This window comes from Hyperoodon ampullatus (genome assembly GCF_949752795.1).
Source record: "Hyperoodon ampullatus genome assembly, chromosome: 3".
Lineage (NCBI taxonomy): Eukaryota > Metazoa > Chordata > Mammalia > Artiodactyla > Ziphiidae > Hyperoodon > Hyperoodon ampullatus.
In genome coordinates, this window is record NC_136916.1 from 66,538,083 (window position 1) to 66,565,265 (window position 27,183).

A 27,183-nucleotide genomic window follows, 5' to 3' on the forward strand; every position below is an offset into this window, starting at 1 on the left:
CATTTCCTCAGTCACAGATACAAAGGGGCAAATGCATCACCTCCACAAAGATTTCTAAAATCCAACCTGAGTTTTAGAAGGGTACAGAGTATTCTTACCTTTCTCACTTCCCTGAAAAAGGAATCTTACAATTTTATTCATATATACTATGATATGTATTAAAGCTTTTGGTATTATTTACCTCTTTGGTATCTTTTCTCCCCTACCTCAGCTGTCAAATTCTAAAAGAGGTGTATTAAATATTCAATCATGGAGAATAATTTTATTAAGAACCCATAATTCCAGAAGTTTTAAGCTCTATGCTGTTTGGTCCATAAAGGAATAGATTATATTGCTGTGTCTTATTTATCACTTTGACCTGATAATTTAGCTTAATCTGAAGGTAAAATCATACATTTTCTTTTTGTTTCTATTTGCCTGGTATTTTTTTAATGAAATATTTTATGGTTACTAAAGAAAATAAAAATAAAATGCCAATAAAGTTGTAAAGCATAATACAGTGAACACCCATTGGGGGAAAACCAAGTAAGTACCTTACATTTCTAACATTTCTATCAGGTTTACCAACATCTGAGTCTACGAAATGGGCAGGACTCACTGGGTTAACAAGAAACTAAGACTTAAAAAGCTTAAGCACTAAGTGACTTAAGGCTAACTAGTGGCAAAACCAGTTTCTGAGGGGCAGAATCCACCTTCTGAAGTCTGCTGCTGTTCCTTTAACCTTATTACATTTCCTCTCTGGTATACAACTGCAACAAGAGTCTCCTGCCTAAAAAGAATTATTCACCTTTTTTTGGAGGGAGCAGGGCTCCTATCTGGACACCACTAACATGGAGCATTGATTTACTCAATGGCTTCCCTTACTCCATGACACAGTGTAAAGACCATGTTAAAATTAATGTGTCATGTAAGAGGTAATGATTGTTGAGGGTATACTTCCCATATTAGGTATAAAGAGTAGATTATATACAGACAGCCATGCTAACAGGCTAGCACCTCAGATGTTATATGTCTGAGTGAGTTGCATTTCAAAAATCAACTATGTTAGATCGTCATTGCCCTATCTGTATATAATTTCAAAGTAAAAGCAAAGACAATAAGGAAAATTAGGCAAAAGGAGAAATAACCCACAGATAGCTAACAAGAATCAGGTATACTTATGCATGAAATCCAGTGCTTAAGAGTTCAGTGCAGTTGACTTTCCTCCCTTCTTCCTCAGGTTCCAGGGAACTCAACTTAGCTACCTGCTTTCCCTGATCCATCAGTGCTGACTACCAGGAGGGAGATGATGACTGGGATGATTTAAGCTGCTCCTAATGATACTGATCTCTAACAGTGTGTCTCCATGTCACCACTCTAGGATCCAAATACTAAACACAAATATAGAGAGAAACAAATAATAGTGCTTGCAGGAAACATCTGGAGGGTGGGGGCAGGGGGGGTCTCATTTTCTTGCTTTTGGAAACAGCTGATATTTATGTCCACTTAATTAGCTCAAACTCAAAATACTACATACTTTCATTGGAAATGGAAAAGTAGTAATGGTTCAAGATAGAAGAGCAAATATTTTTTATCTTTGAAAACAAAAGCCCTAATAATAAAATGAAAGATGCATCAATTTTTGAGCTTGAAAAAGCCTTTCAAAAGATCTAGTACAGTATTTCCAATAATGTGTGCCAAGTAATATTGCTATATGTGGAATCTAAAAAAATGGTACAAATGAACTTATGTACAAAACAGAAATAGAGCCACAGATGTAGAAAACAAACTTACGGTTACCAAGGGGGAAGCGGGGTTGGGGGGGGGCGGGGAGGGATAAATTGGGAGATTGGAACTGACACATACACGTTACTATAGATAATAAGGACCGACTGTATAGCACAGGGAACTCTACTCAATACTCTGTAATGACCTATATGGGAAAAGAATCTAAAAAAGAGTAGATATATGTATATGTATAACTGATTCACTTTGCTCTACAGCAGAAACACAACATTCTAAATCAATTATACTCCAATAAAGATGTTAAAAAAAAAAGATCTAGTACAGTATTTCCAAAAATGTGTGCCAAGTAATACCAGTCAGCCTGCAAGATGCTCCATGGACAGAAGGTTTTGTGGCCAAATAGATTTAAGAAGGGCCACAGGTAATAATATTCCCCCTCCCTCTAAAAGATCCGAAGTACTGAGCACAGTATTAGAGGCTCTGAGAAGTTTTACCATAAAGGTGTACTGTTGAACCACGCATCTCCTTTAGAGGAGGAAAACAGAACCGGAGAGGAAGTGACATACGTATGAACCATACGAAGTCCCCTACATATGAACAAGTCCCCTACATACGAACAAGTTCCGTTCCGAGAGCATGTTCTTAAGTCCAGTTTGTTTGTTAAGTCCAACAAAGTTAGCCGAGGTACCCACCTAACACAATCAGCTATATAGTACCGTACTGTAATAGGTTTATAATACTTTTCACACAAATAATACATAAAAAACAAACAAAAAATAAAACATTTCTAATCTTACAGTACAGTACAACAGCTGGCATACAGGGCTGGCATCGAGTGAACAGGCAAGAAGAGTTACTGACTGGAGGAGGGAGAGGAGGTGGGAGATGGTAGAGCTGAAGGATCGCCAGCAATAGGAGATGGAGGGCAAGCTGCAACTGCACTCGTGCCTGACGCTGATGCCACAGGTTCTGGTTCCTTGCTGGATTCAATTCTATCTATCTACCGTCTTAAAAAAGTGATATCTGGGTAGTAGCTCTTTTTTTCTCGTCACAGATGACACGGCAGCACTGGACTGCATTCTGAACGGCTGCTACAACCTTTGTGTACCATTTTACGTTCGGGTCCTGTGCCTCAAAAAGTTAACAGTGCCTCCTCAAATAAAGAAAATCCCCTTGCCATTTCCTGTGTCATGAATCTCTTTGGTTCTTCAGTTACTTCTTCTTCCTCTTGTTTCTCTGTGCCCTTTCTCTGGGCCCCCAGTTCTATCAGGTCTTCATTAGTAAGCTCCTCACGTTGCACAGCATGGAGTTCAATGAAGTCATCCTCTTGCAGACCTAGCTCCAGCTTCTCGCTGAGGGTCACTAAGTTACTGAAGACCTCTTTGGATTCCTCATCCACCTTCTCAAATCCACAAAAGTCATGAACAAACTGTGGGCAAAGGTTCTTCCAAACCCCATTCATGGTGACGGCCATAACCTCACACCAAGCAGAGTCAATGTTTTTTATGGCCTTGTACATGTATGGCCTTATAGTCCTTCCAAAATTGTCACAAGGTTGTTGCTGATTTGTCACTTGCCTTTACTGCCTGACGAAAAGTGTGACATAAAAAATATTTCTTAAAAGTCATTATAACTCCCTGGTCCATAGGTTGGATGAGAGACATTGTATTTAGTGGCAGATGCACTACTCTGACGTGCGATGAAAGCCATCTGTGAATGGAGGGGGTGGCCCAGAGCACTGTCAGGCAGCAAAGGAATGCTGAATGGGACATCCTTCTCCAAGCAGTAGTTCTCTACCTTCAGGATAAAGTGGTAGACAAACCCGTCCTGGAAAATGGCCTTATGTAACCCAGGCTTTGGGGTTACTCTTCCACACAACAGGAAGAGAGCCCCTGTCTATGTTTTTAAAGGCTCTTGGGTTCTCTGAATGATAAACTAAGAGAGGCTTCAGCTTCATATTGCTGGAAACACTGCCACCAAACAACAGAGTTAGCCTATGCTTTGCTGCTTTAGAGCCTGGCATCAACTTTTCCTCCTTACTGATGTAACTTTGGTCTGGCATCCTCTTCCAGTACAGTCCCATCCACATTAAAAACCTGCTCAGGTAAATATGTGCCTTCATCAATAATTTCTAGAAGCATTTCAGGAAATTCCCAGGCAGCTACCATATCTGCACTTGCTACCTCACCACTTACTTTTACATCATGAAGGTTGACTCTAGTCTTGAACCAATGAAGCCAGCCGTGGCTGGCATTAAAAGATGTGCCCTCTGATTCTTTGCCATGTTTCTTCTTCAAGTCTTCATAAAGGCTATTAGCTTTCTCTTGAATCAGCATTAAGCTGAGCGGGACTCGACACTGAGGCTGATCCTGCATCCACACACTGAGAAGCTTCTCCATCTCCTCCATCACTTTTCCACATTTCTTCAATAATATTGTCAACATCACTGGCACAGCAGACTTCACATGTTCTTGTCCTTGTTCTTTAGAATCGTGCCAATGGTTGAACGATTCATGTGATAATAATGAGCGACGTCTACCATCTTTTTGCCTCGCTCCACTCTCTCAGTTCTTTTCGCTTGGCATTTCTTAGCAGTATCAGCTACATCACCGCTGCTTTTATGCTTGCTTCCGGACATCCTCGGCTTTAAATAAAGATACTGTACTACTGTACTCTATACAGTACTGTACAGTACACAAAAGCATAACCACCTGTAGAGGATGCACGCATGTGACAATGTATGCCAGTCACGTGAATTAATTTACATGATTGGACATGCAAACGCACAAAAGTTTTGCAACTTGAAGGTTCGTTATGTAGGGGGCTTACTGTATTGCAGTTACAGAGTACAGAGCTGTCAAGGGAGCTCAGCAGACAATGTTGAAAGTCAATTTTAAGGAGAGTATAAGTCCAACTAAATTCTTAAAGGATAACATACATAAATTTCATTCTTCAAAGATAAGCAGAATTACACTGTGTGAGCCCCCAACCTATGTCTATTGCAAAATGGAATTAACTATTAGCAATTCTTTAAGCATGTTTTTTAAAAACCCCAAGTAATATAAAGCTGAGAACATTTCCCATGATGTGCAGAAGAAATCAGAAGCACATCAGACATACTTTTCAGAGGTCAGCGATGCCAGATTGTCCACCTGGCCTCCAGCCAAGATGACATTCATATCACTGAAAGTGCTGATTACATGCTGCAGATAATTATTGGCTCCCACTTTACAGCAATTATAGCCAAATACAAGGACCACACGAAGCTCAGGGTTATCTAAAAGACCTGCAGAGAAATGAAGAGAAACAATTAAAGACAGCCTTAAAAAGAAATCCTTGGGCCTCCCTGGTGGCGCAGTGGTTGAGAGTCCGCCTGCCGATGCAGGGGATACGGGTTCGTGCCCCGGTCTGGGAGGATCCCATATGCCGCGGAGCGGCTGGGCCCGTGAGCCATGGCCGCTGAGCCTGCGCATCCGGAGCCTGTGCTCCGCAACGGGAGAGGCCACAACAGTGAGAGGCCCGCGTACCGCAAAAAAAAAAAAAAAAAAAAAAGAAATCCTTAAAAAGGAATTCTTCATTTTATTATTTTGCAAAATGAAATGTTACTGCTAATGTCCTATATGCCTAGTTAAGTAAAATTTACTGTTTAAGCTGTCAAGTCCTCCATTTTTTTTGCAAACTTTAACACTCAAAATCTTTGCTATAATTAATTTTTCATCATTAAGAAAACTAAATGGCTATTTGAAAATAATACAATCAACACTTAACACAAATAAGGAAGCAGCTATGTAACTGAGCAGCACCCTTGGTGGACCTTGGTGCAAGCCATTCCACACAGCCACCACCTGGAATGGAAGGGAACACGGGTTTATGAAGGACAGAGTTAGACGCAGTGGGAATATAAACATCCAGAGAAAATGGACAGAAACAGCACTAACCACCTGTAGTGGGTTGAATGTGGTCTCCCAAAGACATATCCACACCAAGTCCCTGGAAAGAAGAATGTGGCCTAACTTGGAAAAGAAAAAGGGTCTTTGCAGATGTAATTAAATCTTGAGATGAGATCATCTGGTTTATCCATAGGCCCTAAATACTTTACGAGTATCCTTATAAAAGAAATAGAGACAGAAGAGGCAATGTGACCACAGAAGCAGAAACTAGAATGATGCAGCCATAAGGAATGTCGATGGCATCAGAAGGTGGAAGAGACAAGAGATTCACCCCTAGAGCATCCAGAGGGAATGCAGCCGCATCAATACCCTGATTCCAAACTCCTGGCCTTCTGTACTGTGAGAGAATAAATGTTGTTTTAAGCCACTAAAGTTTGTGCTAATTTGTTACAGCAGCCTCAGGAAACTAATGCACCATTAAAATACAGGCCTTATCCACATATTCCAGGAAAGGGAGTGGGAGTGAAGGTGGTTTAACCATTGGAAACTCATTCCAAAGCAGGAAAATACTCAATTCTGCAGCATATGGATGAAAAGCAGCTACCACTAGAGGGCAGCATAGTCTATCAGGAGGCAGGCAGTACTCACGCTCTCCCCTACAAGCTCCCAGGCTTTCACATGTGCCTCTTGCACCTTGTTTATACACTATCAACTTGAAATTTGCCAAAGAGGTGGCTCTGGGACACAAAGAAGAAAAAAAATCAAACACCTGACCCACATTTGAGTTTCCACTGACTCAGCCACATGACTTCCATCTTCACAGACGTAAGGGTAAATAAAGGTTGCCAGAAATAAGGCTCACTTAAGGAAACGGGGTGGAGTGGAGGTGAATGACCAATTCCTAACACCAAATAATGATTTATCTAGGGAGACTGCCTCTGGTCCATTTCTAATTCTCTATACAGTACATCACTGATTTGGAGAGTAAGAAGGATATTAGTACAAACCAGTACTTTCAAGATACCACATACCCCAAACCATTACTAAAAGGTCTTTTTCTCCACACAGACCAGCCCAGCAAATTTTCAGAGAAATTTTTTTTTTTTTTAAGAATGAATTTTCAGAGTTGGAAGAGGCCTGTGGGATCAATAGTTTATGCTTATTTTACAAAGAAGGGCTGTTAATCCTAGAAAAGTGACTGGCCCAGGACGGCATCTTGGCAGACTCTAGACCCACATCTCCTGACTTCTCAGTTTTAAGTTTTAGAAACCTAAAAACTTCTAAATCTCTCCCTTTCCTGATTTCTAGGCTCTAGGCCCTCTTTTACAATTGCCTACTAAAATTTTCATCTGAATGTTCTATAGGCACCCTTATTCACCCAACACACACCGAGTGCTTTCAACATCCTCCTCCAGTGGTCTTGTTTTACAGCGGGACCACACACACACAAATCTAGAAACTAGACTCACTTTCCCCCACCCAACTTAGAGAACAAATCTGCCTTAGCCCAGGCTGGCTGCCTGACAGAGCAGACAGGTCTGTATCATGTACTAGAAGGAAGGTACAATTCAAACTCCTTGCCACTAAAAATTGAGGCCTAAGATACACGAGCCTGAAAAGACAACTACCCAGCTCATTCTGAGGGAAATCCTGGCACTGCCTTCAGTCCTGCCTCTGTGGGGAAACAGGAGGGCCCTCTGCTCAGTACCAGTATCTGAGGACTTTCAACTTCAGGAAAGCACTCTAGCCGTATTCTCAGCTCCGATGTTTGTTGGGCAGATGACGTACTCAACCAGCCCAACTATAAAAGGTGCAAGTTCCAGTTCACTGTTCCCTGAAATCCAGCATGAGATCTAAGTCACAGCAGACTGAGTGGCTGAAGAGCACGTGGGCCATCCATTCCTTTGGCAGCTCTAAACATTTTTAGATTTCGCTAAGAGCTCAGTAACCAGACCTCACTGGTTTGGATCCTACAACTGCTTTTATTTTAAGGAGTCATAGTTGGGGTGATGCCACTGGTGTTCATAGAGTGACATGGGGTAAGAAACAGCTTGAAAAACAAGCCATTTATTATAAGGGCATATGGATCCACTAGAATTTATCTCAGTTCTCAGAAAACTGGGAAGAGTTAATGGTTCTTCTGCCCTAGTTCAGCCAAACCTGTGGCCCACAGCTAGCAAATGATGATGGTCTGTATCTCATGTACTACCCTCCATCCTGGCTGCACTATATTCCTCCTACACATGTCCCTCAACTCAGAATTCCTCCACTGATAGTTTCATTTTCAAATAAGGCAGAATATAAATTCATTACAGCTATGCTCAAGCTGGAAAAGGAAAAAAATCAAATCTAGACACCAAGAGCAGCATCAGATTCAGGAAAGCCAGCTATGAAGAATTATTCCAAAGATTGGCCAGGACTGCTTGAAAAGGCTTTAGGTCTGCGTGTTCAGATTTCTGCTCTTTTTAGGGAAGGCTCTCTGAAGACAGTTGTTTTATGGCCTGTTTGAAAGTGACGTAATCTAAATGCATGTAGAAAACCTACGTGAAAGATAATGTCTACTTGAAATGAGAGGCTAATACCATCAACAATTCATAGACAGAAGCTGTGTTCTCTCTTCCTCACAACCTTAGTTTTAGCATCACTTCCTTTCCTGTATCTTTATACCCATCTTTTTTACACTAAACATGTATAAATATGAAGTCAGCATGCTAGGACATGACTTTTGGAATCAGACCTGGATCAGAACTCAGGCTCAACCCCTTGTAGCCATCTGACTGAGCAATTTACTAGACTTCTCCAAGTGCAGCTTCCTCCTCTAAAACTGGGGCAGGAGCAAGTCTCAAGAGTGGTTGTGATGATTAAATACGATAATGTCATAAAGAAGCATCCAACCCTGCCCAGTGCCTGGCCCCCAGTAAGGGTTCAATAGAGGAGAGCTATCAAAACATGTTCTGGCTAAACTGAGGGCCCCGACCACGAGTTACACAAGTTATCAAATAATGAAATGACACTCAAGACGCTATTTCCCCTTGAATCAAATGAATCTGAAGTAAACATCGTATTTAGAGGGAGAATAAAGAAGCCATGCATCCTATCCTCCAAACCAGCTAGGGGTCACCTGTGCTGCTCTGGCTTTCACGTAGTTGTCATGCTTTTTTGAGATGCATCTTATCCAAAAATCTCTCTGATATCGTTCAATGAGAAGCCGTGTCACTTTACGTACATGGTAAGGGATTTAAAAAAAGAGAAGTGCCACACCAGTCAGCTCCATGAACATGAGCCTACGGCCCGGGGGCTCAGGGGCTGTATCCTGCCAGCACCATAACCTGGGAGCTGGCCCCCACCAGGCCCCTTACAGCTCTCTGCTAGCTCTCTGCTCTCTCCTAGTTCTTTGCTCCTGGAGCTGAGTGAAATCCACCACAAAGGGCAGGAAAGCCTAACAAAACACTGGCACCACCCTCCTTCTAAGTCACCTTCCTGCCTGAGAAGCTGCCCAGCTTTTTCAAGGGCTAGGCAGCCTCTAAAGCAGAACAAGTTCCATCACTTAACTTTTAGCACCATTTTTCTCTGCTTTGCACCTGATCACTGACTGTGGCCCCCTCAAGATTCTCTATGAAATCTCCAGATAATTTAAAAACTTAATCCCTCAAATTTTTTTGGACTTTGACTTAACAAATAATTAAAATTTAGTTTTTACACCTCTAAGTTGCTGGCAGAGAAGACCAAAAAGAAGTAAGCAGAAAGGACATGAACAACAGCCATTAATTACCTGATATTCCTAAATTTGTATCTGTGGTCGAGACCATTCTCCTGAGCTCCAGACCCACATATTCAACTGTCTAATCAATGTCCCCATCTCATATTCAATGTGTCCAACCCAGAACTGATCATCTGACTCCTCTAACCTGCGCCCCCATCTATTCCTTACCTCAGGAGAAGGTACTGCGCACCTGCCCTGGCAGAAACCTCGGTGACAACAATGCCATGGTCCTCATTCTCATCCTGCAACGTTTTAACCCATCACCTCACCCTGTGGACTCACGTGGGAACTTCATCTTGAATCCGCCCACATCTCTACAACACCACTGCCATAGCCACAACAGCTCCCGTTCTCCCTGCCTCCTCTCTTGTGTTCCTCCAAAGCCATCACACCACAGCCAGAGGGGCATTTTCCAAACACCCATGGGTTGTGCCACTCCTTAGTTTAGAATCCCGGCTTCCGCTGCCCTTGGGCACATCAAGATCCTCAGTGCCGAGCGGCCCCACCCTGCATCCCAGCTCTACCTCACACCACACCCCTCCTCACACCCACCACTCTCCAGATACGATGGAACTCCTTACATTTCCTATGAGCCGGTGAATCCACAGCACCTAAATCCTGAAGGTGACTTGCCAGGCCCTTTCTATGCCCTGTCCTTTCATCTATTTTTGTCAGTAAGCTGGAAAGAAGGTACAATACTCCTACGATACTCTTCCTGACTCCACATCTGAGGGACCTCTCCCCACTCTAGTTCACTTCTACCCAGCGCTCTGCCCAAATGTCACTTTCCCAACACCCCAGAGTGGCTTAAGTCCATGATTACGCTTCCTAGCACCTCTTCTACTTGGTAACACTTACACATCTGTGGTATTGTATTCAAAGTTGGCCTGGCCTGCTAGACTGGAAGCTCCAAGAGGCAGGACAGTGTGTCTCCAACAAGCATCTCCAGAGCCCCGCACGTACAGGGACTGGCATATGACATGCACATGAACAATTTTTGAATGAATGGACATTGGCTTTTATGGCACTTAGGGAATAGAGGTATTTTTGCCTTCACTCCTTAAGAATTAAGTGCTAGCCCACATACACACACACGTACACACACACACACACACACACACACACATATATATATATATTTCATTCCAGAGACTATTTTTAACACAAGATACCATACAGACTTTAAAACAACCTATACCTTGTTTAAAAAATGCACCATTTTGGTAAGTTCTTCAAAAAGAATATAACAGAAAGTGCGCATGTGTATGTATATATATAAATGTATACGTACCGTGACAGTGGGTCCGATTACAACACCCCCTATACACAGGGTCTGGAAAAACTATAATATCACACACGAGGTCCCTGCGCACAGAGGTACTGCCTATTTCACAGGAGGCCGAGCTGCTTTGTTTGCTCACACACCACCTTCTAGTCAGAGCGGCCAAGTCTACAATGCAGCGGAAGACAGACCACAGCCCAGGGGCCAAATCCGGCGCCCCTGCTTTTGTATAAAGTTTTATTGGAACAAAGCTGATTTTTTACATACTGTCTATAGCTGCTTCTGCACTCCCAACGGCAGAGTTGAATAGATGCAACTGAGGCTGCATCACTGGCAAAACCTGTAATATTCTCTATCTGGCCTTTACAGAGAAAGTGTGCCGAGCCTGAGGGACACTACCAGGAATGAGGTGCCTTCCACTATCACGGAACATAGATAAGAGTTGCTCCGGGTGTCTGGTTCAGGAGTGCAGGCTGGGCCTCTGTGGAGAAGGCACGTCCCACAGCCTCCAACCACTCACTCCTTGCCCACCTCAGAGGCCTCCATCTTCTCGTCCACATAAAAGACAATGGTCCAATTTTAGAAGTGAAGAAAATAGTATGGGGAAGAATAGAGATTATCATCTCAATCTAGGCAAAGCCTCAATTTCCAGAAGGCCATGAACAGGATGAAGATGATGCTTTGGAATAAGCCAAAATTGTTCACAGCAAACAGCTTAGGGAAAGGACACCAATAAAAACGCTTCACACAGCAGAAAAACATGGGGCTCTTTTTCATTTCAGTTTTCTGATTCCTATACTTATTTAGCACTGTAATGCAAACAAGGTCTAAAACAAATCTAATAACTATTTTATCATATAATAGATGGTTCCTTCCACTCAAGATTTTGGGTCTTTCTTGTAAATGGACAAAACTAGGCTTCTAGCTTCAAGCAGTGCTACCATAAGGACCTCAATCACGGATTCCCCGGGTTGCTATAGGGCAGAGGGAAGCATGCCCAGGAGGCACCACACTTACTTCTGGACCCAAAAAGACAGCACAGAGGAGGCTTGGCGATATGACCTTTAGGAAAAGCACTGAGTCAAAGGCCAAACAAGCTTCTCTAACAAGTTAACCCCAATCAGTTCATCTGCAGAGGTAGACGCAAGGCCTTAACACTGCTTTGCCTGAATAATTAGTTTGTTGCTTACTATATTAAATTAAGCTCTCTTATCAGAGCTTAGAAACTGAGCTGACCCTTTACCTCTTCAAAATCACCTCATGCATGACCTGTCTACTCCAGCCAAGCTTCCTGCCTGACATATCCTACTAAACCATTGTTTGATATACTCTGCCTTAACTTACACTATTTCTAAAGCTTATCAAGTTCATTACACTTATTCCCGTCTTTCTAATTAGTCAATATTGAACTAACCTGTATCTTCTAATTTTTGAAACAACAAATGTTTATTACTAGCATAAAAGAGAAATAAAACCTTAAACTTTTCAGCTTCAAAAAACAAAATAGGGCAAAATGATAAGAAAATGTTCAAGGGCTTCCCTGGTGGCGCGGTAGTTGGGAATCCACCTGCCAATTCAGGGGACACGGGTTCGAGCCCTGGTCCGGGAAGATCCCACATGCTGCGGAGCAACTAGGCCCGTGAGCTACAACTAATGAGCCTGCGCTCTGGAGTCCACGAGCCACAACTACTGAAACCCGCGCGCCTGGAGCCGGTGCTCCGCAATGAGAGAGGTCACCGCAATGAGAAGCCTGAGCACAGCAATGAAGAGTAGCCCCTGCTCGCCGCAACTAGAGAAAGCCCACGCGCAGCAACGAAGACCCAACACGGCCAAAAATAATTTTTTAAAAAATAGAAAATGTTCAAAGAGGAAGAAATCCTTCAAAATTCAGAATTAAATACAAGTAAGTTTATTATCAACAGAGTATTTATGGAAAATTCATCTCTGGTTCTCTCAGCCTTTAATTTAAGTAAAATAATTTAAAAAGTAAATCCATTCTACCAAAAAAAATATTGCACTAGCCTCTGTTAATCACTAATTTGAATTATCCACATCTGCAATAACGTGTACTTAATTCAGACTCTCTCAAAGTAACAAACAAAATCAATCAACAATATGGGCAATTAATGGTAAATAATAACAACTTACCTACTTCAGTGAGTTGATGCCTTTCTAGTATTAATTTCTTTGGATCCATAATAAAATGAAAGGGTTTTATTTTTATTCCTTCAATTTGAGGAAATAATAGAGCAAAACCAGATTCTCCAAATTCTATTTCCTGAGGTGGATTGCTACTTGATCCCATTGGCGTCACTAGGAAAAAAGTTAAACAGTTTTGTGAACAGATTCAATAAAAACAGAAGTTTCATCTGGTGTAAATTACCCAGCCACATCTAGGTAACTTCAGTTTAGGTCACTAACATAATCAATAAGGTAACAGGCCACTATCTGAATAAGAGTTTCTCAGCTTTGAAATTTTTAGAGGTATAAGGTCATGATGCCTAAAATTTACTTTCAAATTGTTCAGAAAGAAATGTTTTCATAAACAAAGACAGAAAAAGCAAATGTTGCGAAATTTTTTACAACAGTGAATCTAGATGAAGGATATATGGGTGTTTATTGTACTATTCTATTATTCTTTCACTTTTTCTATAGGTTTGAAGCATTTCTAAATAAAAAGTTGGGGGGAGGGTAGTAACTACATCTTCACAGCAATTCTACTTGTAAAATTTATCATAGAATATTTGACAATTATATACACTATATATATTGTGTGTATGTAGAATTGAAATACACACACACACACACACACACACATATATATATATATATATATGTATAACTGTATTTGGAGATAAGGCCTTTAAATAAAGAGGCAATTAAGGTTAAATGAGGTCACAAGGGTCAGGCCCTAATCCGCTAAGATTGGTGTCCTTTCAAGAAGAGGAAGAAACACCAGAGATGAAGGCATACAGAGAAAAGAGAAAAAGCTATGTGAGGACCCAGTGAGAAGGCAGGTGGCTATATGTAAGCCAAAGAATGAAGCCTCAGAAGAAAGGAAAAATGGCAACACCTTGGACTTCCAGACTCCAGAAATGTGAGAAAATAAATTTCTGTTGTTTAAGCCATCCAGTCTATAGCATTTTGTTATGGCAGCCCTGGCAGACCGATACAAATACTGCAGATTACGAGTTCACTGAAAACTGTATTTTATATAAATATATATATATTTTTTATGCACACACATACATATACACACATATATACATATATCTATACTACATATCTATCTGTATCTATACTCTGTACTACATACCGAAAGTCTGGAAGGTGATGCATAATAAAATTAACAGAGTGCTTAACTCTACTTAAAGCATAAAGTAGCTTAATTTTTTCTTTTTTGCTTTTCTAATTTTTCTTTACTTTTTTTTAAAACAGTAAATGGCTATTACTAGTATAAAAAAGAAACTCTTTAAAAAAAAGTGTTAATAAGCCTTTTAGAAACCAAAGATAGAGCAAAATGGAAAAAAATATTTTCAAAGAGAAAATTTCAGAATCTAATCAAACCCCACATAACATATTCTGAATTTAAAAACATGAAAATAAAATTTCAGAGTTTATTATGAGGCCCTCTTCTACAAAAAATATCAAAACATAAAAGCAATTTTTTTTGTCCGTAGCAGGCCTCAAGACAATCTGAATTAAAAGCCAATAGGCTTTTTTATAGAAATTGACAGGAGGCTTCTAAAATATATGTGGAAATGCAAAGGACCTAGATAGCCAGAGCAATTTTTAAAAAGAAGGACATCAAGATCTATGGAAATCAATCTTTAAAAAGAACATCAAGACCTACAGTAATATGACTCTGGCTTAAGGATACACAAATAAATCAATGGAACAGAATTAAATCCAGAAACAGACCCACAAACATACAGCCAATTATTTTTGACAAAGGTGCTGAGACAATTTAATGAGGAAGAGAAGTCTTCAACAAATGGCACTGGAATACCTAGATAAACATACGAAAAAAAATTAACCCTGAACCTACCTTATACCATACACAAAAATTAATTCAAGTCAGACTACTCCTCTAGAATTTTAATGAATTACTCATATGCAAAATAACATGAGTCTCAAAAATATTATGTTGTTAAAAATATTTATGTTGAGTGAAAGAGCCAAGATAAAGAGAGTATATAACATGATTCCATTTATATTACATTCAACAACAGGCCAAACTAACCTATGGTCAATGAAATTGGAACTGGGGTTTCCTATGGCAAGTAGGGAATGGCAGGAAGAAGGCATGAGGGAACTTCCTGGGGTGATGGAAACATACTAAATATTGACTAGCATGTCAGTTTCTCACCAGGATATGAATTTGTCAAAACTCATTAAACTGTATACTCAGGATTGTGAATTTCACTGTAAGTAAAGTTTACCTCAATTAAGAAAGAAAATGATCTCTGTATATATAAAAATGAACAAATTCTCAAACTTGAAAATTTTCCAACCTAAAGAAGGAAGATGGATTAGTAGCCAATGGCTATTTTAGAAATAATCACTAACTGTGGCCTAAGAAAAAGGAATCCAATCAACTGTCTTGACGGAAGTTTTTGCGACATATGTGGAACAAAGAAAGTGCTCAGCTGTGGGAACAAGAATCAATAACAAGGGTAAGGAGTAGGTCCAAGAAAACACAGGACAGGTCCCGACTAAAGGGAGTTGGAATGATACTCACTCCCGACATGAAGATCATTAAGAGAACTTAGAAAGATGCCCAACTGCTCTGAAACATGGCAAACATGAGAGGAAGGCTTCAGGTAGACTGCCCACCCCTCACTATGGGGTCATGGAGGCAAGAGTGTTGCCCAGGTTGGCCTGCCCTCTCCTGTCCCTAACCCCCAGCTGAAATTTTAAAGAGGAGAACCTTAGTCATGCTTTGAGGATGCCACAGAGTGTAGGGTGGGGAGGCCTAACCAAATGATGTAAGAAATGAAAGCTATGTTTCTATAGAAGCATTTGTTAATAACTAATAATGGTAAAAACTAGATCACTCATTTAAGGAAAATTCGAAAGTTAAAAGAAAATCAGTCACTGCCGTCATTTTTTTTAATCCAATGAGAAACAAAATTTGTGGTGATGGGGCTGATATAATAGTATAGGGGTGGGAGCTGATAGCAGGAGGGATGAAACAGTCCCCCATCAACCATACATTTACCCTTATTCATCTGTAAACACTTGAAATCCTTTGTAGTACATTGTACAAGACTCCTAAATTCCAATCAAAAGTCTCTCAGTGAAGATTAAAAATGCCATTTATGGAGTGCAACAAGAAATAATAATAGCTAACATTTAGTCACCGCTTATTGCATATCTCTATTCTAAATGCTGTACCTGTGCTAACTCATTTAATCCTCAAACCCTCTGAAGAAGGTACTATCAATCACCCCCATGTAATAGATGGGGAAACTGAAGCCCCATGAGGTCAGCTAACTCACCCAAAGTCATACCGATACTAAAGTGGTACAGCTGGGATCCCAATCTAGGGATGCGAACCACTGCACCATGACAGCTTTAACAGGATCTCGCTCCCCCCATTAGATACAGAAGTCAAAATAATTAAAACCAGCAAAAATTCACCAGTAGCAAACTTGGAAAAGGAAAGTTCCGGCTATAAACTTCAAACAGTGGCAGCCAAGCAGAGAAGTTTCCTAGTAAGGCCTACTGCAGCTCCTGATCCCAGCCCTACCTCACCCCATCCACCAGAAACAGTTCTGGCTGAACTGACAAAAGTAAGAATGCTTGCTAATACTTTCCAGTTTGTAGAAAGGAAGAACGAGATCTTTGTCCTCTTATGAATGGCTCCTGGAAAGATATGAATTAGATTTGGTTTACATGGACAGCCCTGAGATTTGAAATATTAACCACAATAACCTAAGGAAAATTAATATAAGTGAAATATAATACGATGGTATATATGACCAACTTTATTGTACTTTGGATGGCCAAAAATATAAACATGCTGTTAAGCTACAAATAACCCACCAATCTATAGGACCCCACATTAACGCAAAGCAAGGAAATCAAGTTGGTATTCTCTCACCTACAATCCCTGGGGTCACAATCCCAAGGATTTGGCATTGTTTTGGGAATAGCTTCTCAAGGGCAAGTGCTGCTTCCATAGTAGTTCTTTTCCTGGCTGTAACAACACAGGAAAATTATTCAATGTCATCCATGTAAGGTCAAATTTGATGAGGAAGGGGGAAAAAAAGCTAATATTAAATTATTTTACACCAGAACACTTTACAAGGAAGTCTAAAAACTTTGATTAAAAACAAAATTTTTCTGTTTTTAGCCCTTGTTTTATATGTTAAATTCTAAATCTTACCTTAAACATTGCCAGTTTGCCTTTTTCTACTTGTTCACATACTGCTTTTGCCTCAATGACATCAGCAGTAGCAGCTGATTTTCAGATTTACTATTATACACCTTTCTGTTCAGCTGATATTAAAGCATAATGACTTTTCTACCACACTGTCACCTGGATTCAAATCAGACAATGATAATCCACTATTCAAGTCTAACTCTGGGCCTCAGTGTGCCCAACATGGGATACAGTCTGCTTCTTCATTTAGCAAGCCAAGAAGAATGCACAGTATCTACAGATAACCTTGGTAAATGGTCATCCAATACAATAAAAGGCTTGAATACCCAAAGACATCCTGTTTTAATAGTAAAAAGAAGTGCCTGGAGGATTAAAGTGTTTCAAAAAGAGAAAAACACCTTACTAAAGAATTTGTTTCAATTGTACCACAAGGTTTAGAAATCAATCTTCAAAGCAAAAGGGCTTCTCAAAGTTCAAAGACAGCATATTCATGCATTCTCCAGGGAGTAGGCCCATAGCCTCAGAAAGTCAGTAACTCTCAGAATGAGAATAGTATTTATCTCCAAAAAGAGGTACACAGGGAACAAAAAAAAAAATCCAAAACTTTTTCCTTTGATATTCACCTCTCTTATGGCCACGACACTCCTCCAGACTAATGAAAGTTTCTGAATCAGCCATGTAAAGAACTGTCCGTGGTAAGATATGGACATTCTGCAAAGGAAAAAAAAAATCAGAATTTGATCACACAAATCTATGAATGCTTTTGTGGTCCCTTAAAGTTTTGCCCTGGTCCAAACTACTGTTGCCCTACCCTCCCTTCAAGTCAGTATTGGCATTCTGAGTCTATCCATTTCTCACTCATTTTTCACTCATGAGCTTTCATTTTCAATTCATTCATTTGTTGAGCATCTATTATTTCTTCAAGTCAAACTCATTCCAGCCTGACTCAAGAAGTTCATTTTCACAATAATTTAAGCTCTTAAACAAAAACATTAAGTACCAGCAAAAGATTCCACTTGCTTTATGTGAACAGGTATCACAGCAACAGAAACATCTCAGCAACAGAGGGAAGGTATACAGACCGCATCACTCCTCTTTTCATTGACTACCGAATTAAATAATCCAGGCCTTCACTTCCAGCTTGCCAACTAGTTTCCTACAGGAATCTATTGCTCACTATTATCCAGACAAGCCCACTTCTGCATATATTCTTCTGCAGCTCTCCTCCTTTTGTACTTGATTTAAGATTGTTTCCCTTAAGAAACAGTGTTAAGTGCCAGACCCTCTATAAAACCTTTTCCTAGACTTCCTTAGGACCTCTGACCTCATATGAGACATCCCTGACATCCCAGTCATTCTTGTTTGTGTCTTATCTCCACTTACAAGGGAGGGCTGTAAGCCCTTACAACCTGGGCTTATTTGTTTTCCACCAAAATTCATAACAGACAAGTGGCAAAGTGGCTCAACTAAATGAAAAGGTGAACATATTTTTCCTCCTAAGCTGGCTATTTTCAACGATTTTTACTATCGAAATGGAATGAAGAAGTGAGCATATAGCAAAGCCTCAACACTGACTAAATGAAAAAGAAATGTTGATTTCAGAAAGTTAAGATGTTTCAGAATAGATTCCATATAGACAAACTCATAAAACATAATGAGATAGAATGATGACCCTGAGGTCGCTTAAGGGCTGGGTAAGACCTATGGATATAGTTTCCTTGGTCCACAAGGCATTTTCAAAGAATATAATTTGGGGAGGAGTGGCTAAGATAACAGAGTGATAAGACCTTGACTCACATCCTACCACAGGCACTCTAAAATTACAACTATTTATAGAGGAACTATTGATGAGAACAACTTCAAGACTAGCAGAAAAAATTTTCCACAACTGAAGACATAAAGAAGGAACCACTATGAGAAGGGCAGAAGGGGGAAACTGGAGATACAGTATAGTCAAGACCCACACCCCTGAATAGGTGACCTAAAAATGGGAGGATAATCTCAATTGCAGAGGTTCTCCACAAGGAGTGAGGGATCCGAGCCCCACATTGGACTCCCCAGCCCAGGGGTCCTGCACCAGGAAGATGAGGCCCCAGAACATCTGGCTATGAAGGCCAGCGGGGCTTGTGTACAGAAGAGCTGGAGGGCTGGAGGAAACAGAGACTCTATTCATAGAGGGTGCATGCAAAATCTCATATACCCTGAGTCCCAGCTAAGAGGCAGAAATTTGAAAGGAACCTGGGTCAGACATACTTCCTGATCTTGGAGAGCCTCCTGGAGAGGCAGGAGGCAACTGGGACTCTCCCTAGGGACAGAGACACTAGCAGCTGCCATTTACAGGAACCTGTTCTAGCAGGAAGACACTGATGCTGGCTAGCACCATTTTGGAGTCCTCCCTCTAGTCTACTAGTACCGAGGGCTTACCTACCCACCAGCTCCAGCCCCTTCTCCAGGCCACACAGCCAACTTCACCAGGACCCAGCCCCACCCACCAGCAGCTGGCAGCCTCCACATGAGGAGCACCTGACAGCCAATAAGGCTGGGGGGCCAGCCTTGCCTACCAGCACACCCACAGTAATCAGCCCTGCCACAACAGAAGGGCCCTTGCAGCCCACATAAGGGGCATCCCTAGAGCATATAGCTCTGGTGACCAGAGGGAACTGTGCTCCTGGGCCCCATAGGACATCTCCTACTTCTCCAAGATCAGGAAGCATAAATGACCTGCCTAATATAAAGAAACAAAAAGAGAAAACTCAGGCAAAATGAGGTGACAGAGGAATATGTCCCAAACAAAGGAACAAGACAAAATCCCAGAGGAAAAAGTAAGTGAAGAGAGATAAGCAATCTACCTGCTAAAGAGTTCAAGATGATGATCACAAAGATGAAATCAGGAAAAGAATGGACAAACACAGTGAGAAATTTAACAGTAAGTGATAAAGAAGAATCAAACAGATCTGAAAAACACAATAGCTGAAATAAAAACCACACTAGAAGGAATCAACAGTAGCTTAGATACAGAGGAATGGATGAGTGTACTAAAAGATATAGTACAAACTACTCAAGCTGAACAGAACAGAAAAAAAATTGTTTTAATCACAATAGTTTAAGAAACCTCTGGGACAACATCAAGAGTACTAATATTCACAATATAGGGGTCCCAGAAGTTGAGGAGAGAGAAAGAGGCAGAGAACTTATTTGAAGAGTAGTAGCTAAAAACTTCCCTAATCTGGGAAAGGAAACAGACATCCAGGTTCAGGAAGCACAGTCCCAAACAAGATGAACTCAGAGGTCCACACCAAAACACACTGTAATTAAAAGGGCAAAAATTAAAGATTAAGAGAGAATCTTAAAAGGAGCAAGGGAAAAGCAACTAGTTAGGTACAAGGGAATTCCAATAACACTGTCAGCAAATTTTTCAGTAGACACTTTGCAGGCCAGAAGGGAATGGCATGATATATTCAATGTGATGAAAGGAAAAAACCCACAACCAAGAACAGTCTATCCAGCAAGGCTATTATTCAGATTTGAAGGAGCAATATACAGTTTTACAGACAAGCAAAACCTAAGAGTTCAGCACCTGTAAACAGCCTTTATAAGAAATGTTTAAGGGACTTCTCTAAACAGAAAAGAAAAACACCACACTAGGCAATATAAAAATCTAGTAGGAAGGTTAAAAGACAAAAGTAATAAAGTCATCTATATCCATAAAATGTAGTTAAGGGACACAAACAAACAAACAAAAAAGGAAAATATAATGTAAAAAACAATAAAAGGTGGAGGTGGATGCAGGTTTGTTAGAATGTGTTTGAATTTAAGAATCATCAACTTAAAATAATCACAAATATATACATGGGCTGTTATATATGAACCTCAAGGTAATTACAAACCAAAAATCTATAGTAGATACACACACACACACACACACACACACACACACACGATAAAGGAATCCAAACCTAACACTAAGGATAGTCATCAAATCACAAGGGAGGTGAGGAAAAGAAGGAAAAAAGAACTACAAAAGCAACCTGGAAACAATGAACAAAACAGCAATAAGTACATACTTATCAATTATTACTTTAAATGTAAATAGACTAAATGCTCCAATCAAAAGACACAGACTGGCTGAATGGGTGAAAAAATAAGACCCTTATACATAGTGCCTAGAAGAAACTCATTTCAGATCTAAAGACACACACACTGAAAGTAAGGGGATGGAAAAAGGTATTCCATGGAAATGGAAATGAAAAGCAAGCTGGGTAGCATTACTTTGGTAAATGGATTGATCCAACAAGATATAACAACTGTAAATATATATGCACCCAAAAAGGGAGCACCTAAATACATAAACCAAATAGAAACAAAGGGAGAAAGTCCCAGTAACACAATAATAGTAGGAGACTTTAACACCCCACTTACATCAATGGACAGATCATTCAGAAAAGGAAACACTGGCCTTAAACAATACATTACGATAGACGGACTTAATAGATATAACATATAGAACATTCCATCCAAAAGCAGCAGAATACACATTATTTTCAAGTGCACATCAAACACTCTCTAGGGTAGATAATATTCTAGGCCACAGAACAAGTCTCGATAAATTTAAGAAGACTGAAATCACATCCAGCATCTTTTCTGACCACAACACTATAAGACTAGAAATTAACCATAAGAAAAAAAATTGGCAAAAAAACACTGGTGGGCCAAACAATATGTGACTAAGTAACCAATGGGTAACTGAAGAAATCAAATACCTGGTGACAAGAAAAAAATACCTGGTGACAAATGAATATGGAAACACGATCCAAAATCTGTGGGATCCAAAATCTGTGGGATGCAGCAAAAGCAGTTCTAAAAGGTAAGTTCATAGCAATGCAAGCCTACCTCAGAATACAAGAAAAATCTCAGTTACAAAACCTAACCTTATACCTAAAGGAACTAGAAAAAGAAGCACACACAAACCCAGTTAGAAGAAATCATAAAGCTCAGAGCAGAAATAAATGAAATAGAGACAGTAAAACAACAGGAAAGAGCAAAGAAACTAAGAGCTGGTTCTGTGAAAAGATAAAATTTAGATAAACCTTTAGCCAGACTCATCAAGAAAAAGAGAGCTGAAATCAGTAAAATAAAATGATCAAGGAAACTGACACCACAAAAATACAAAAGATCTGAAGAGATTACTATCAACCATTACATGCCAATAAAATGGACAACCTAGAAGAATGGGATAAATTTCTAGCAACATATAATCTCCTAAGACTGAATCAGAAAGAAACAGAAAATATGAACAGACCAATTAGCAACACTGAAACTGAATCAGTAGTTTAAAAACTCCCAAACAAAAGTTCAGGACCATGGAGCTTCAGGGGTGAATTCTACCGAACATTTAGAGTTAACACCTATCCTTCTCAAATTATTCCAAAAAAAAGAAGAGGAAGAAATGCTTTCAAACTCATTCTTATGAGGCACCCTGTACCAAAACCAGATAAAGACACCACAAAAAAGTAAAATTACAAGGCAATACCCCTGATGAACATAGATGCAAAATCCTCAATAAAGTATAAGCACACCAAATTCACTAATACATTAAAAGAATCATACACCATGATCAAGTGGAATTTATCCCAGGGATGCAAGGATGGTTCAATATCTGCAAGTCAATGCATGTAATACATCACATGAACAAACTTAAGAATAAAAATATGATCATCTCAATAAATGCAGAAAAAGTTTTTGACAAAATTCAATATCCATTTATGATAATAACTCCAGAAAGTGGATATAGAGGGAATATACCTCTACATAATAAAGGCCATACATGACAAACTCACAGCTAATATCATACTAAATAGACACCATACTAAATAGTGAAAAGCTGAAAGAAAACATTTCCTCTAAGATTAGGAACAAGACAAGGATGCCCACTCTCACCACTTTCATTCAACATAGTATTGTAAGTTCTAGCCATGGCAATCAGACAAGAGAAAGAAATAAATGGAATCCAAATTGGAAAGGAAGAAGTAAAGCTCTCACTGTTTGCAGATAACATAATACTATATATAGAATACCCTAAAGACACTACCAAAAAACTATTAGAGCTATTAACTGCATTCAGTAAAGTTTCAGGATACAAAATTAATATACAGAAATCTGTTGTGTTTCTATACACTAACAAAGAACTATCAGAAAGAGAAATTAAGAAAACAATCCCATTTACATAAAAAAGAATTGGGACTTCCCTGGTGGTCCAGTGGTTAAGACTCCATGCTCCCAATGCAGGGGGCCTGGGTTCAATTCCTGGTCAGGGAGCTAGATCCTGCATGCCCCAACTAAAAGAGCCAGCATGCTGCAACTAAAGATCCTGCATGCTGCAACTAAAGATCCCACATGCTGCAATTAAAATGATCCCACACGCAGCAACAAAGATCTCACATGCCGCAGCCTAAATAATAGATATTAAAAAAATAATAAAAGGGACTTCCCTGGTGGTCCAGTGGTAAAGAATCCGCCTTCCAACACAGGGGACGTGGGTTTGATCCCTGTTCAGGGAACTAAGATCCCACACGCCTCAGGGCAACTAAGCCCGCACACCACAGCTACTGCGCTCACGCACCTCAATGAGTGAGCCCATGTGCCACAAACTACAGAGCCCACGCACCACAACTAGAGAGAAGCCCAAGTGCTGTAATGAAGAGACCGCGTGCCACAATGAAAGGTCCTGCATGCCTCAACGAAGATCCCATGTGCCGCAACTAAGACCCAACACAGCCAAAAAAATAAAGAAAATAATAATAAAAAAAAAACCTAGGAATAAAATAACCAAGGAGGTAAAAGGCCTGTACTCAGAATATCATAAGACATTGATGAAAAAAACTGAAGATGACACAAATGGAAAGATATGCTGTGGCAATCAACTGGAAGAATTAATATTGTGAAAATGACCATACGCCCCAATGTACTACAGGTTCAATGCAATCCCTATGAAAATACCAAAAGGCATTTTCATAAAACTTCAACAAATAATTCTAAAATTTGTATGGAAACACAAAAGACCCGGAATAGCCAAAACAACCTCAAGAAAAAAGAACAAGCCTGGAGGTATCACGTTCCATGATTTCAAACTACACTACAGTAATCAAAACACTGTGGTACTGACACAAAAACAGACACATAGATCAATGTAACAGAATAGAGTCCAGAAATAAACCCACACTTACATATTCAATTCACCTATGATGAAGGAGGCAAGAATATACAATGGGGAAAAGACAGCCTCTTCAATAAATGGTGTTGGGAAAACTGAAGAGCTACATGCAGAAGAATCAAACTAGACTACTTTCTCACACTGTACACAAAAATAAACTCAAAAGGCATTGAAGACTTAAATGTAAGACCTAAAACCATAAAATTCCTAGAAGAAAACATAGGCAGTACACTCTTTGACATGAGTCTTCACAATATTTTTTGGATGTCTTCTCAGGCAAGGGAAACAAAAGCAAAAATAAACAAATGGGACTACATCAAACTAAAAAGCTTTTGCACAGTGAAAGAAACTATCAACAAAACCAAAAGGCAGCCTACTGAATGGGAGAAGATATTTGCAAACAATATATATCTCTTATGGGGGTTAATATCCAAAATCTACAAAGAACTCATATAACGTATCCAAAAAAACAAACAACGCAATTAATAAACAGGCAGAGTAAAGCAACCATACTCCAATAAAAATTATTTATATATATAAAAAAGGCAGAGAACCTGCATAGACTCCAAAGAAGACTTACAGACAAGCAACAGACACATGAAAAGATGTTCAACATCACTAATCATCAGAGAAGTGCAAATCAAAACCATAACAAGATACCACCTCACACTAGTCAGAATAGGTACTATCAAAGACAAGAAACAAAAAGTGTTGGCAAGGATGCAGAGAAAAGGTAACTTCATGCATTGTTGATGGGAATGTAAAATGATATAGCCACTGTAGAAAACAGTATGAAAGTTCCTCAAAAAATTAAAAACAGAACTACCATATGACCAGCAATACCACCTCTGGGTATTTTTCTGGGAGGAAAAAAAAAAACACACAAAAACACTAATTTGAATAGATATATGCACTGCAGCATTATTTACAATAGCCAAGATATGGAAGCAACCTAAGTGCCCACAAATAGATGAATGGATTAAGATGTGGTATACCTATACAATGTGATATTACTCAGCCATAAAAAAAGAATGAAATCTTGCCATTTGTGACAACACAGATGGACCTAGAGGGTATTAGGTTAAGTAAAATAAGTCAAACAGAGAAAGGCAAATATCATATGATTTAACTTATATGTGGAATCTAAAAAACAAAACAAATGAACAAGTGTAACAAGTCAGAAACAATCATAGATAGAGAATAAACAGGTGGTTGTCATTGGGAAGGGAAGTTGGGGGAATGGGTAAAACAGGTAAGGGAGATTAAGAGGTACAACCTCCCTGTTACAAAATAAATGAGTCCCAGGGATGAAATGTACAGCATAGGGAATATAATCAATATTATAATAACTTTGTATGGTGACAGAGGAGAACTAGACTTATGGTAATCATTTTGTAATGTACAGAAATATTAAATCACTATATTGTGCATCTGGAACTAACTTGGTGATGTAAGTCAAGTATACTTAAATTTTAAAATAATTAATTTTCCTGAAGAAAACAAAGCAGAGGGCCTCCCTGGTGGCGCAGTGGTTGAGAGTCCGCCTGCCGATGCAGGGGATACGGGTTCGTGCCCCGGTCTGGGAGGATCCCATATGCCGCGGAGCGGCTGGGCCCGTGAGCCATGGCTGCTGAGCCTGCGCATCCGGAGCCTGTGCTCCGCAACGGGAGAGGCCACAACAGTGAGAGGCCCGCGTACCACAAAAAAAAAAAAAAAAAAAAAAAAAAAAAAAAAAAAAGAAAACAAAGCAGACAGACAAGACACACAAACACATGTATTTTGGATGCCAACATTTAAAATTCCCACAAAATATTTATACAAAATGTTGATTTATTTTGAAAAAGTAGACATTCTGGCAACACTTATTAGACTGCATTCCCCTTGACTGGGGCCAAGGAGAAGCAAGCACTATCTGGTCTCATAGCCCCATCACTTTTTATCATGTCACAATGAGTCATCCACCCACTGTGAGTTACCTAACTCTGGAGTCATTTGAGTTTGTGATGCCAGGTGTAGTGAGTAAAGGAGAGAGAATTTAAGAGATTTAGGTGTTAGTGCTGACTCTGCCATAAACCAGCAGAATAACCCCTGGAAGTGCTTAGGCCCTGGGTTTCCTATTCTTAAAGTTTGGAAGTCTAACCCTGAGGTTTTATGATTCTCTTTTCTGGTACGCACTGAGAAGCAACTGCTGAATTTTCCTTCCCAAGTCTCACTAGAAGTGACAGTGGCAATCCTCAACATGAAATGTTCTCAAAGCAAAATAGAAGACAACTAGAACCTCATTTAAAGAAGTTCCAAATGACAAGATGTCTTATAAAATTTTCAGTGGATTTTAAAATATTTCTAGTAAAAATGCTAAATCAACTTTATGGCTATAAAGTATCATGTCTACTAGATAATTTGGCACACACAAAGAAAAAGAGCATGAATGATTTGGACAAGGTTTTCATGCTTTTGTCTCCACACTAGAGTTTTCTACAATGTATAAATTTCTTTAAGGGTATTAGTATATGAATTTTAGTAACGATATTAATAGATAATAATACTTTCAATTATTGAAAACATTATATTCCTGGCACTGTAGGTAATGTTACATGGGTTACCTTTTCATTATTTAATCCTTACAACTCTGTAAGAGTGTAAACGGCATTATTTTCTTTTCATTTTACAGGCTCAGAGAGTTTAGGTAACATTTTCAAAGTCACACAGCTAGTATGAGCCAAAGCTGGGTTCACACCTAAGTCTGCCTGGCTTTAACAGCCATTGCAATATATAAACTTTTAAAGCTAAATAAAAATAATACTTGCAGTGGTAAAAATTTGAAGGAAAAGAAACAAGTTTTTAAAAACAGTGTACATACACACACACACACACACTTCTACCCCCAAAGGAAACTGTTGCTAGCATTTTGGCTTCTTTTCTGTC

General features: G+C 39.6%; 1 protein-coding gene across 1 annotated transcript in view; it reads right to left on the reverse strand.

Moving 5' to 3' along the window:
- FBXO22 (F-box protein 22) overlaps nucleotides 1-27,183 on the reverse strand; it is a gene marked incomplete at its 5' end in the record, with an annotated part of 29,124 nt that overhangs the window by 851 nt on the left and 1,090 nt on the right. The window contains 4 exons of the mRNA XM_079700247.1: nucleotides 4,846-5,011; nucleotides 12,809-12,973; nucleotides 16,767-16,862; nucleotides 17,672-17,759. Of these exons, the coding sequence (XP_079556373.1) occupies nucleotides 4,846-5,011; nucleotides 12,809-12,973; nucleotides 16,767-16,862; nucleotides 17,672-17,759 (515 nt within the window). The remainder of the gene's footprint in view (nucleotides 1-4,845; nucleotides 5,012-12,808; nucleotides 12,974-16,766; nucleotides 16,863-17,671; nucleotides 17,760-27,183) is intronic.